Source organism: Phodopus roborovskii, unplaced genomic scaffold, assembly GCF_943737965.1.
Source record: "Phodopus roborovskii unplaced genomic scaffold, PHOROB, whole genome shotgun sequence".
NCBI classification, from domain to species: Eukaryota; Metazoa; Chordata; class Mammalia; order Rodentia; family Cricetidae; genus Phodopus; species Phodopus roborovskii.
This window is the reverse complement of record NW_026126424.1, coordinates 10,650,422-10,663,684: the sequence shown is the minus strand read 5'-3', so window position 1 is coordinate 10,663,684 and position 13,263 is coordinate 10,650,422. Positions and strand designations below refer to the sequence as shown.

General features: G+C 45.9%; 1 protein-coding gene across 1 annotated transcript in view; it reads right to left on the bottom strand.

Moving 5' to 3' along the window:
- Positions 1 to 219: 219 nt before the first annotated feature.
- Positions 220 to 13,263, bottom strand: part of Slc44a3 (solute carrier family 44 member 3) — a 73,317-nt gene continuing 60,273 nt past the window's right edge. The window contains exons 13-15 of the mRNA XM_051185587.1: positions 4,926 to 5,063; positions 1,677 to 1,913; positions 220 to 653 (exon numbers count right to left, since the gene is read on the bottom strand). Coding sequence (XP_051041544.1) covers positions 549 to 653; positions 1,677 to 1,913; positions 4,926 to 5,063 — 480 coding nt within the window. The 3' untranslated portion in view covers positions 220 to 548. The remainder of the gene's footprint in view (positions 654 to 1,676; positions 1,914 to 4,925; positions 5,064 to 13,263) is intronic.

Sequence of the window (13,263 nt, the reverse complement as noted above, 5' to 3'; positions counted from 1 at the left end):
TAAATGTGTGTTAGTGCGCACGTGCGTGTGTGTGTGTGTGTGTGTGTGTGTGTGTGTGTGTGACAGAGAGAGAGAGAGAGAGAGAGAGAGAGAGAGAGAGAGAGAGAGAGAGAACGTGTCACAGCATGTGTGGAGGTCTGAGGACAACTTGTGGGAATCGGAATCGGTTCTCTCCTCTCACTGTGTGGGTCCGGGGCCATCAGTTCAGGTCCGAAAGCTTAGCAGCAGTTACCTTTATCCAGTGAGCCAGTCTTATTTTTTATTTTTATTTATTTATGTTGAGATAAGGTCTCTACATAACATTCAGGTTGGCTTTAAACTCACCCTGGCTTTATACTGGTGGTCTTTCTACTTCAGCCTCCTAATTGTGATTATAGATGTATGTCACTGTGCCCATACATACTGTGCCTTCTAAAGTGATGCATAGAAACATAGTTTTAACGTGATTTTTCTTGCTCCAGTTCATGTGAAAATAGCTATAGGCATTTCAGTATCACAGTGTAGTCAAAGTGAACTCAGGTTCTCCAGGTACAAAGGGCTCCGGGCTCCTATCTCGCAATGGGCCGGAGTTCTGTCCCCTCTTCATTTGGTAATGACTCCTTGCATCCTTGAGACCTTCCATTGTTAAAGTTGCTGGTCCGTTTCATAAAACTCTGAGAAACAAAAAGAATGAGCAACAGAGTGGTGTCATAGCAGCCTGTACTCATGGTCCTAGAGTTTTAAGAAACTGAATCTTGGAAGCTTCCCAAGTGCATTGAAAACATTTGTGTGCAGAGTGAGATAGATGTCAAAGTAGACTTTACAAGGCATGAAGAGTAGACTAGCTTTACTGCAGCCACCAGAGTACGGGAAGACAGGTAAAAATTGGATCGTTATGTGTCTGTGAATGGAACATCCATTCATAGAAGTGCTAGAATCCAGTGTCTGCTGAACTGACAGGGCCTTGAATGTTGTTTAAGACCAAAGGAACTCCACCCTTAATTCTTTGGTTGTGAGCCTAGCCATCTCTCCAGCCCTCAACCCTTAATTTTTATGGCAACAGAAAAACGAAAGAAAATTACTAAAATATCATTTGACCTCCGGCCGCCAAAGCGACACAGCTCGTTGAAATGTCTCCTGTCCAAAGAGGATAAGACAAATGATGAGCAATGCATTGTGTTGCAAAAAGCTGTTGCAAACCACTGCCTGCTAGTTCCAGATACAAGCAGCATGGGCTTCGAGGAGGGTGTGCCCTGTTAGCAGGGGGGGCGAGACCTTCAGATCTGTTGGTTTTGGCATAAAAGGTTAACAGTCTGCAGAGCAATGGGCACTACCCAAAGCGCTGTGGGTCTGAATGGTGCTTGGAAATGCATCATGCTTTCCATAAACATCAGTTGTTTAAACTCCCAGGCCATCCAAGAGGCAGGAAAGATCACGCTTTAGTGCTGAAGATACTACTGTCTCCACCAGAGTCCCATGGAAAAGTCCACACGCCCCATTTTACTCTCACTTCTCTTTGCTGTGTGTGTGTGTCTGTCTGTCTGTAAGGAAGTGGTTCAGCCTCAGAAAGCCGAGCTCCCATCGTCCTCTGGACCAGAAATGAGACTGGGTATGTGGCCTCTGCCATGTGTGCATCTTCGATGCTTTGGGAGGTCATGAGGATGGAGAGTACAACGGGAGGTGAAAAGTTCGCTTACCAAAAACTCTGGGTGCATGAAGTACGGTTTCTCTGACGATCCATCATTCGTTTCCAGATCCACAGCGAAGCACAGGAAAAGTATATCCAGCACAGTTTCAAACACAGACAAGAAACTGTGAGCCACTAGGTAGGCAAAAAAGGCAACTAGCAGCAGAGGGATGGCCCACACTTGGAGAGCACGGTTGTAGTTAAACGCCATCAGCCCTCCAAAAACAGTGAAGCTCACCACCAGTACCTGTGGGGGCGGTAGAGGGGACCCCTTGAAAACCTTTATGAATAGGCTCAGTGACCTGTTTTTACCGAAGGTTTTATTTCCCTCCCACAACTACAAGTAATACTACTGTGTGTGTCCTGAAGAGAACTTGACAGGATGAAATAGAAAAAAAACGGAAAAACTGGTAGAAAAAAGCCTAGTGGGTGGGAAGGTAGACATGAACTTTCACTTTATCTGTGTTAGCCTTTGCCTTCTTGTTAAATGAAATGCACAAAAGTTACTCTGCTTTCTGACCACAGTATGGCAGAATCATCAGGATCCACATTTTAGGATATGTGTGTGTGGTGTGTGTGATTGTGAAGGTGTGTGTGTGTGAGAGAGAGAGAGATGTCCATGTTGGATATCTTCCTCTATTGCTCTCCACTTGAACCTGGAGCTCTTCCATTTGGCTCCCAGAGATTCTCCCATTTCTACCCCCCCCCCCCCACTGGAGTTCAGACATGGAACATCACACCCATCTTTTCTGGGTGGTTGTCCTCATGCTTGCTTATACAGACACTTCACCTGAACCAACCGACTCAGCCTTTTCCTTCCTTCCTTCCTTCTGCACTTCACCTGAACCAACCGACTCTCAGCCTTTTTCTTTCTTTCCTTTTCTTTTTTTTCCAAGCGAGTTTCTCTGCAGCTTTGGAGCCTGTGCTGGAACTCGCTCTGTCGTCTCAGATGACCTCAAACTCTGCTTCCGAGTGCCACCACCTCCAAGCTTTATCCCCATTTTTATACCGCAAGCAATTGAGTAAGTGAATTATTAATTTCCTAAGTGATTGGTTTTACCCTCCAGGCACTAAAGTAGAAAGGTGTTAGTGTGCAAGATAATTGGATTGTCCCAGGCGTTTGTGACATGTAATTATATTTCCAGGAACACATGTACAGGCCATGGTATACCCAGTTTCTTAATATATGTGACAGAGTCCACCTGGGGCCCCCATTACTCCCCAGATGCCTGCAAAGATGAATGTAGAATTCAAAATGCTAAATGCTATTTAGTTCAGAGGCCTATAGTCATTAATTATCCCATACTTTTTGATAGCCCATTAGGCATGGTATGCTTCCTATAGAAATCCTTTTTCTTTTTGTTTTTTCAGGGTTTCTCTATGGCTTTGGAAACTGTTCTAGAACTGGTTCTGTAGATCAGGCTGGCCTCGAACCTTCGAACTCACAGAGATCTTCCTGCCTTTGCCTCCAAGTGCTGGTACTAAAGGTGTGTGCCACTACCATCTGGCCCTATAGGAAATCTTAAAATTAGTATATTTAAAGTGAAACAATATAAATGTGGTAGGGATTATGAAAACTGCACCCACAAATATGTTTGGAATTAGAAAATGTGTCACCTGCAATCTAAGGTGATAGTATTACCAATTTCGTGCAGCTGTACCTTACATGGCTGTTTTGAAAGGCATAATTGTGTTTCTGTCACTATTTGTGGCATGAAACATCTCCGGGCCCAGGTGAGCCCTAAATGTATTAGCACACACCTGTGAGATGCAAGCATGTCTTAACATGCTGGAAGCTAACTATGACAGTCATGCACCAAATATCACACCGGAAGCATAGAATCCTAGATGGAGCAATCCCCATGTTTGGCATCACCCAGGTCACAGTTGGTGACTAAGGTCATGTTCACTTTCGAGCATTGCTGAAAACTGGTATTCATACCAGAGACGGGCAGTGGTTTCCAGCCTGAGGGGGTTTAGCTTTGAACACAGAGTACACAGTGGGAAGAGTCAGAGTCAAGAATCTGAACAGCACCTAAGAGGAAGTAGGAGAGCTAGAGAGATGGCTCAGCAGTTTAGAGTGCTTGCTGCTTGTGCAAAGGACATAGGTCCTCGTTCCAGTCCCAAGTCAAGCTACTCACAACTGCCTGTAACTCTAGTTCCAGGGGCTCTGATACCTCTGTCTTCAACTGTGCATATGACACACATAAACACAGACATAATCATTGGGTAGATGGTAGGCAGATGACGGACGGATGGATAGATAGAGATAGGTATAGGTGGATGGATGGATAGATACAGATAGATGGATAGACAGACAGATCCTTAAGTGGAAGTGGGATCAGACAAACTATGCTATGCAGAATTAGGCCAAGGAGATGAGAATTACATGGAAAGAGATGTTCATCAACATTTCAGTTATCCTTACAACCCAGGAGAGGCAAAGGTTATCATTTGTTTGGTTTTGATTGTTGTACCCCAAGGGCCTTACACATTTGACACCAGTGTTCTTCCACTGACCTCCATCATACCCAGCCCATTTTTAACTTTTGTCCAGGCTAGCCTTGAACTCATTCTATAGCACAGGCTAGCCTTGGCCTTGAGAGTTTCCTGGCTCATCCTCCTGAGTAGCTGGAGGGTTACAGCTGTGTCACAGGACCCTGAGATTTGAAGTTTCCAAGAGCTTTATTGAACAAGACATTTCAAAAAGATAGTCAAGTGACATCGGAGTACAACTGAACTGGCTCCCTCAGATGCTCAGATTCCTTTTCTTTAGCAAGCTCTTGCTCTGTGGCCCTGGCTGCCCAGGATCACACTGTGTAGACCAGGCTGGCCTCAAACTCTGAGACCTGCCTGCCTCCCAAGTGCTGGCTTTCAGATTCCATTTTATAGACCTACTGCTCTTAAATAATGTACAAATTAATCAGATCAATGTTACCTCTACACTTTAGGACCAAAAACCAATCCACAAAGGTTACTCATTTTCTGACATTTTCAACAAACAAAACAAACCAGGGATCAAAATGGTGGACTTGGTCAGAGGCAAGAAAGATAGACTAAGATTAAAATAGTGACTACATGCTGTGGGACCATGGAAACGTGCAACAGTTTCCTTGGCAGAACAGGAAGCCTCGTGGGATTGAGGGATGAAGCAGGGAAGCTACCCCAGAGCCACAAACACGAATCCCCTTTCAAGTCAGCCTTCATATTGTCTAATTTGATGAATTCCAGGCTCGGTTATTTAGTCAAGACATCTCACCTTTCCCAGGAAAATGACAAAGTTTCCAAAGCAGTTAACAGACATGAGATGACTTGAATTCTTGGACATGATTTTGTGTGCGTCTTTTGCTGATGCACAAAAATCCGTCCCATTAATGGCTGCAGCGGTGTACGAGTTCTAGAACAAAAGACAACAGTTACAAATACGGTTCCTGTCATTTGAAGACAACAGAACGACAGTACGGAATCTCCACCCAAAACAAGTTCAAAGTCTCAGTTTCTGGCCATATTCAAATACATTTTCATACTGTTGTGGTAAGTGGAAAAGAATCTCTCATCCGTCCATACGGCGGGTTAAAGGTCCCACCACGAACATGGAAACGATGAGTAAGCCTAAGTTATTTTTTAATACACAGCAGAGTTGGAGGGCAGGAAAGGGAGCCTGGGTACCAGGAAGAGCAGACCCTAGTGACCTGTGAGCCAAACCCACGGCTGCAGCTGCCATGGAATTAGTGAGGGTTCAATGATTAGGGTCCCTAAGGCCTGAGAGATGCTGTTGATTCTTGCTAGAGAACTGAGTTTCCTGTACAAATTAGGATTCAAAGTTAAAAATCAAGCAGCCACTCAGAAAAGTGCTTGAAAGATAACCTACTGTGTGTGCCAGATAGTTGATATCTGGAGTCTAGCTAAGAGCAGAGCAAAACCATTCCCGCAGGGGATGGTGGGCCCCCACAAACAGTTACACTAACAGAAGGGGGTCTCAGGAACAAGACAGACCCTTTACCCTGAGGACCAGGGAGGTGGGAGGGTGGAGGAGGGGTGCTCGGAGCAAATGGAGCACAGTCAGAGGGAATAGCAGGATGGTAGGCAAAACAAGGTAGAGTAGAAAAACTGAGTAAAAATAAAAAAACACATTGTGAAAGATTATGTCTTTGATTTTCGCCTTTGTGTAAGCATATTCTGCTGATGCATGGCATCTAAAATTTTAGTTTTTGGCAACTGCCAGTTCTAAGGGGATGTATACGTGTAACAAAAAATGCCAAGAAGTGAGAGGTGGGACTACTGGCTACTTAAAATATTTTGCTATTATGAGTACATAGTAAACATCTTAATTTCCTGACTTTAGATTTCTTAAGGTTAAACTTGCAAAAATAAGATTACTAAGTCAAAGTGTGTGTGTGTGTGTGTGTGTGTGTGTGTGTGAGAGAGAGAGAGAGGGGGGAGAGGGAGAGAGAGGGGGGAGGGAGGAAAAGAGGAAGGGAGGGAGAGAGAGAGTAGATTTGTTTTTGTTTGTTTGACAGAGGGGCTCACATAGCACAGGCTGGCCTCAAAGATGACCTGGAACTTCTGGGCCTCTTGCATTTTCCTCTCAAGTGCTGAGGTTTTAGGCTTGGGCAATCTACCCCGTTTGTGTGGTGTTGGGAACTGACTTCAGGCCTTCTTGTATGTGGGACCAGCATGCTACCAGCTGAACTCTACCCCTAGCCCAGACTCATTCTTTCATAGAGTGGAAACCAAGATTAAGGGCATTTTCCCAAAGCCCCCTGATGAGTCAGTAAGACAAAGAATCTTTTCTTTAAATTCTAGCTGTCTGGATATTATGTTCACCAGTTTTCATTAGGTCAAAACTCAATTTAAAAGCATGGTGGTTACGGGAAGCGCAAACCCTGTAGTCCAACTGTCTCTGGGCTCAGATCCCACTCTCCAGCTCTTGGGTGAGGAGAGTAGATACAGGGCAGGGGCCAGTGACCAGTCTCGATGAGCTGCTTTTTCTTATCAATAAAGGGGGACATACCTACTGATGGGAAGATTAAAGACACATTCCTGTAGAGCCCAGCATGTAGCAGTGACAAATGTATGAAGGCTAGTCACTCTCATGTAGCTAGAGTGCTCCAAAGATGGCATCCTTTACCATTGGGAGCATGGAGCAGCTCCTCAAGCCTCTCTGAGGCATAGGAAGGACCTGTGTTGTCTTCATCCTCAGGCTTTCCATCTCAAGGATCAGAGAGCGGCCAACCATGTGTCTCAGACCATGTCCCAGTGATCAGTGTGGTGACCACGTCTCTCTCCATCTATGTTTCCTCTCTTCATTCAGGTGCTAGCTCATTCCCTTTCCAAACTGATTCCTAGTGGACATCCTGAGTCATATGGGGAAGGGTAGCTTCATTTTCTTTTGTTTTGATTTTTTGAGGGAGGGTCCCCCACCCCCTCCAAAAAAAACCCACTCCCTCACAACCAATTTAGTACTATCCATCCCTCACATGCAACAAAAATAGACTTTATTCCTCCTCTGAGTTGATTAAAGGTTAAATGATACATTTTCATACATGTGTCAACTCTGCAAATTTCAAGGGGGCTCAGAACCATTTATCTTTAACATCTCATAGCCCACTGAAAGAGAGCATTAAAACCACATTGACAGGGAAATTATATATGCCTTCCTAAAGTGACTACAGCACTAGCATTTTACTGCAAGAGTCATCCCTGAGTGTCAGCCACATCAAAACCTAGATTGATGACTGGCTGAGTGAGTGGAGGAGGACAGCATCGCCCTTGACACAGGGTGCAGACTTTGAGCATTCTGGTCTTTCAGCATTAGTGGTCCGGCCTGCACTGATGCAGAAAAGAGGCTGCTTAGTTAGTAGGCATCATCAGCAGGATAGACTACACAAGGCTGTCCAAGTGTGTGCGTGCGCCTGAGCTCACAGCTTCAGGGCCATGTGCTAAGTTAGCTACAGGGCTTGACTGTGTGTGGAAAGGATGGCTTGTGATGAGGACTAGGAAACAAGGACACCATGTCAATCATGAAGGATCAGGGATGACACCCCAACCCCCCTGTGAGAGGATAATGCTTAAATCACTTAAGGTTGGTGACCACAATTAACAGGATGAGCAGCGTGGAGGTGGCTCATGTCTTTAATCCCAGCACTTGGAAGGCAGAGGCAGGAGGATCTCTGAGTTGGAGGCCAGCCTGGTCTACAAAGCTACACAGAGAAACCCTGCCTCGAGAAATCTAAATAAATAAAGTTCACAGGACGAGCTGCTTTATCCTCTTTGTGAAATAGGGTGTCATGGACCTGTTCTCAACTTTACAACTAGGATGACTTTGAATTTGCCGTCTCCCGTCTCTAACTCCCGAGTGCTGGGATTACAGCATTTGTTGTTCAGGCAAGCGCTCTAGCAACTGAGTGAGCTCCATCTCCAGCCCAGGTCAAAAGGTTTTTCAGATCTGACGTCGTAAGACACACCTTAGAAAGAGAAAGGAGGAGCGGGTGAAATGAGGACCGAAGGTCCGAGAGAGGATGTATTGTGAGTTTCCTAAGTCACTTAGGCAATAACAAAGGCTACGGGAGGAGTAAGCCACAAGTTATGGCTCAAAACCACCATATCAGAGTTTCGCCAGACATTCCCACACAAGCCATAATGCCCAAGGGCCCTGCTGCACTTAGGGTCAATGTGGCGTGACCACACAACCCCCAAGCACACTGGCCCGCTGGCAGTGACAAACCAGAGTGTGGCCCAAAGTCAAGAAACTCCCCTGGGCACAAATGACAGGACTAGGAACTACACTTCTACCCAGATGCTCTGACTCCTGAACACCCTGATGCCAGCAGAGGTCCTAGTGGCATGTCCCCAACCAGCTTGGCACTAACCTGAAGAGGGCTTCTTATCTCATATCTGTGGCCTTTACTGTTGTCTTCTCTAGGTACTTCTATGTGAAAGTAAATACTGTCACAAATGTTCATGCAAGTATATAGTGTACCACATTCTAGGCTCTCTTCCTGAACATTCTGACTCATTTAATCCCTTTAGCCCCAAGACAGTAAGGTAGCAGAGAGTACCCAAGCACAGAAAGGCTAGATGGCATGCCAAGCCACCCACATGAGACCGATGTTATGTGGCTCCTGGATGGAGAGGACCTCTGACTCGACAGACCGGTCTGCAGGAAAACATTTACTTTGAGGTGTGCATTGTGCATTGCCTTCAAAACAGCAGTGTGGTGTTCGTGTGAGATCTGCCATTATGACATGGCAGGACAGTTTTGCAGAAGGAGGCTGGGTTCTAAAAATGGTTGCCTCCTAAAGCCTGCAGAATGATTGCTGCAAGACCCTGCTTCTTCTCAGAGGCCTGGTTTTGGGCTTTGTGAAAAGACATCTGCTGACTTTAGAGTTTTGTATTAAAGATGATCATGTTTGGAGAGATGCTCAGCAGGAAGGAGTGCTTGCTGTGCCAGTATGAAGACCTCTGTTGAAATTCCCAGAGCCCACATTAAAAGCTGAGTGGAAGGGCTGGGAAGATGGCTCTGTGGTTAAGAGTATTTGCTGCTCTTCCAGAGGACCTGGGTTTGGTTCCTGGCATACACATGGCAGCCCACAACCCTCTGGAACCCCTGTTTCGGGGATCTGACACTCCCTTCTAGCCCCTGCAGGCACTGGACATCATGTGGCACATATATGGCACATACATATATGGAGATAAACATTGTTACACATAAACAAAATAAATAAATGTTTTGAAAAAGAAAAGCTGAGGGCGGTCACGCACTAGTATGTGGGAGAGAGACAGAGACAGGAGGGTCATTGGCGCTTGCTAGCTACCAGAAAGCTCCAGAGTCAGTAAGAGATCCTGTCCTACAGGAACATGGTGGAGAGTGATAAAGCAGGACACCCAAAGCCTTCTCAGGCCCCATGAGTGAACATGTATGCTTGCATCCACACATACACATGACACACAGAGAGGCACATATGCACACACACACACACACAGAGGCACATGTGCATGCACACACAGACATACACAGAGGCACACGTGCACACACATACACAGAGGCACATGTGCACACACACAGAGGCACATGTGTATACATACACAGAGGCACATGTGCATACACACACATACATACACAGAGGCACATGTGAACATATACACACACACATAGAGGCACATGTGCGCACACACACATACACAGAGGCACATGTGAACATATACACACACACACAGAGGCACATGAGCACACACACATACACAGGCACATGTGTACACACACACAGAGGCACATGTGTGCGCACACACACACACACAGACACACACACACTTTCAAAGTGCCTGCAGTGGACCAGGAACCTGATCAGTTACTTCACCTTAACTCAGTAAAGTAATCTCTGCAGGCACTGTTATCCCACTTAGTAGAAAATTCTAATAGTCGTGCTTTTAGGTAACAAAAAAGGCTCAATCAGCTCTTTATTTTGAAATTTCCCCGAGGATATTAACAACACATAGAAAGGGTCCCCTCCACTCCCCAAATCAAAACTGGAGATTTCACAAGCTGGCTGAGTCCTCTGTCACCTGAGAGCACCGGACTGTCCCCTCCCAAGATGAAATTGCTGCTTCTTTTGGTGTTGGGACTGTGAACTTGAGCTGCTGTTGGCTCTTCAGAAAGTAAATAGAACTTTCCTCCGTAGAGAAGGGAAGGGATTTGCCCCAAAGCCCTGCCATGAATAGCTGACTTTATTTCTGGAATGGCTTTTCTAGCTGAGTTCTGATTTTATTCACTCAAAATAAAGCAAGAACTCCTAAAACAAACTTGAGTACCTCAGACACCACCATTTCCCTCAGCACAGGGGTAGCTGAGTCCACAGACATTCAGTCGACCTTCTGAGGCCCCTAGGAAAACTTGCAGGAACTAACCCAAGCCAGTCTCATCTGATTTTATCACAAACACATGGGAAGGAAGTCAAGTCACCCGGCAAACACACGCCAGCCTTCCAGGGCCTGGCTTTTACTGGCCCCTTCAAGAATGCACTGTTTACCAGGCTGCAAACCACTACCAAAGAGACTGTGAATGGAGAAGCCTGCCAGCCCAGTCCCCTTCAGGGGTCCTGCTAGGAGGGAGGAGCTCACTGGCTCCCTTACTTGCTCACTCAGGGTTGGTGGTGGGGAGTGGTGGCTGAGAGTTACCCCTGCCAAGAAAGCCAGAAGCAGGACAATACAGTCTCATTTGCTTTTCTGAAATTTGTTTGCTTTTAAGCTTAATTTTTAGGATAGCCTTATTCGATCCAAGTTCATCATTAAAAAAAAAATTAAGCAATACGGAGGCAAGGAGAAAGGAAACCACTGATCATTCTCAAGTAGCCCCTTTGCCTCCCAACAGTCCTTGGCAAGTATGCATAGTTGAAAGAACAGACAGGCAGACAGACCAGCCCAAGGATAAGAGAACTGTGTTCTACAAGGTTTTTTTTTCCATGAACATACACATGTTGTCAAGTAAAGAAAGTGATATGCAACCCACACTGAAGGAATATTTGAATTTCTCACAAATCATACTTTCACATACAAGTATTAGCTTTCACCAGGTGTCGCTGCCTCATACTGTTAATCCCAGCATTTGGGAGGCAGAGGCAGGCAGATCTCTGTGAGTTCGAGGCCAGCCTGGTCCACAGAGCGAGTTCCAGGACAGGCTCCAAAACAATACAGAGAAACCCTGTCTCAACAAAACAAAACAAAACAAAAAAACAAAACAAAACAAAACAACAAAAAAATCAAAACAAAACAAAAAAGGGCTTTCTAAATGCCCTTTCCACTTATTTTAACATTTATTTTTATTTATTACTATTTGTGTGTGTGTACAAGTCCTGTGGTGCATGTGTGGAGGTTCAAGCACAACAGCCTGTGGGAGTCAGTTCTCCCCTCTGAGTTCTGGGAATAGAATGTGGGTGGCCAGGCTTCTGTAGCAAGCAGTCTTACCCACTAAGCCATCTCACTGGTCCTAAAGCCCTTTTAAAATCATGGAAAAGTGGGTCTAGAAACACAGCTCAGCTGGTCAAGTGTTTGTCCTGGAGGCATGCAGAAAGTCCTAAATCAGATCCAAAGAATCCATGTTAGAAATCAAAACAAACACAAGGGACCAGACCTACCCAGCAGCTCACGCCTTTAATCCCAGAGGCAGAGGCAGGCAGATCTGTGAGTTCAAAGCATGCTTGGTCTACATGGTGAGTTCAGGACCAGCCAGGAGTACATAGTGAGACCGTGTCTCAAAAAAAGAAAACAAACCAACAAACATAAAAGTTCAATGGCATTTGCTTGTAGTCTCAGTACTGGGAAGGCAGAGACAGGAAGATCCCCGGGGCTCCCTGGCCAGCTAGCCTTGCCAACCTGATGAGTTCTAAACCAGCCAACCAGCCACCCCGTCTCAAACAAAGGTGGACAATGACCGAGGGGTGACACAGAACATTGTCCTCTGACCTCACATGATGTGCACACATGTGTACACACACCTTCAACACACATGAATTAAACCAGAATGAAAGGATATTGATGGGTTTATTAATTTTAGGAGTTCAGAACAGGGCATTATATTCCCTGGAACTGGACTCACAGACCGTGTGAGTCACCCCTGCCCCCTGTCCTGCACCCCCCTGGTGCACTGTCCTGTAGAGCCCCACAGCCCCTCTGTTGAGATGGCTTCCTTTGAACCCTATCCTGTCTGCAGAGCTGTTGGCTGAATGGATGAATGAAGACGTTTTAGGCAAAGATTGTCTTCCAAATAATAGTCACACTAAACCCGAATTTGAATGATTGGCATGTTTACTAGCATGCCGGGCTTAAAAGGCCCAGGGCTGGTGGGATGGCTCAGTGGGTAAAAAACACTTCCCACCAGGCTTGACAACCCAAGTTTCATTCCCAGGAGCCACAAACGGAGAGAAGCAACTCTCACAGGTGAGACCTCTACAATTGAGCTGTGGCATGTACACACCTCCCCACGTAAATAATAAATAAGGAAATAAGTAAGCGAGCTAAAATAAATTTAAAGGCACCTTCAGATGACCCCCCCCCCCCAGGAAAAATCTTCAAATCCTACTGAGAATAAAGCATTCTCTCTGGCTGGGGCATAATCAGGGAGCAGACAGCACATTCTCTATGAAAGAGTACTCATCTTTCCTCAGATCCAGGAAAAGCCCAAGCAGACACACACATCTTGCTGAACTTGACCCTTGGCTGATGCTGGGTGCCCTGCAATGCAACTATGTGGCTCTGAGTGACCATGCAAGTCCGTGTAGACTGTTACCTTCACTCAGCATCCTTCCCCTACAGAATGGTGGCTGCCACCAATCTCTTTTGACTTGTGTGCACAGTCAGGGGAGGAAACGAGCAAGTCAGAAAGGAGGCCTGCTCTTTTGTAAGGGCAAACTAAACTGTGGGGTGTGAGGCAGGGAGGGCTGGCGTGGCTGCTGACTTTAGACAGTCAGAAACACAGAATAGATGGGTTTGCTCCCGGTTACTGGAACCTCCACTTCCTCCTCCTCACCCTCATCCCTGACAAGGAACTCAGCCAGTGACATCAAGCCAGTATTGCTGTGGCTTGTGGCAGTCTTACAGAT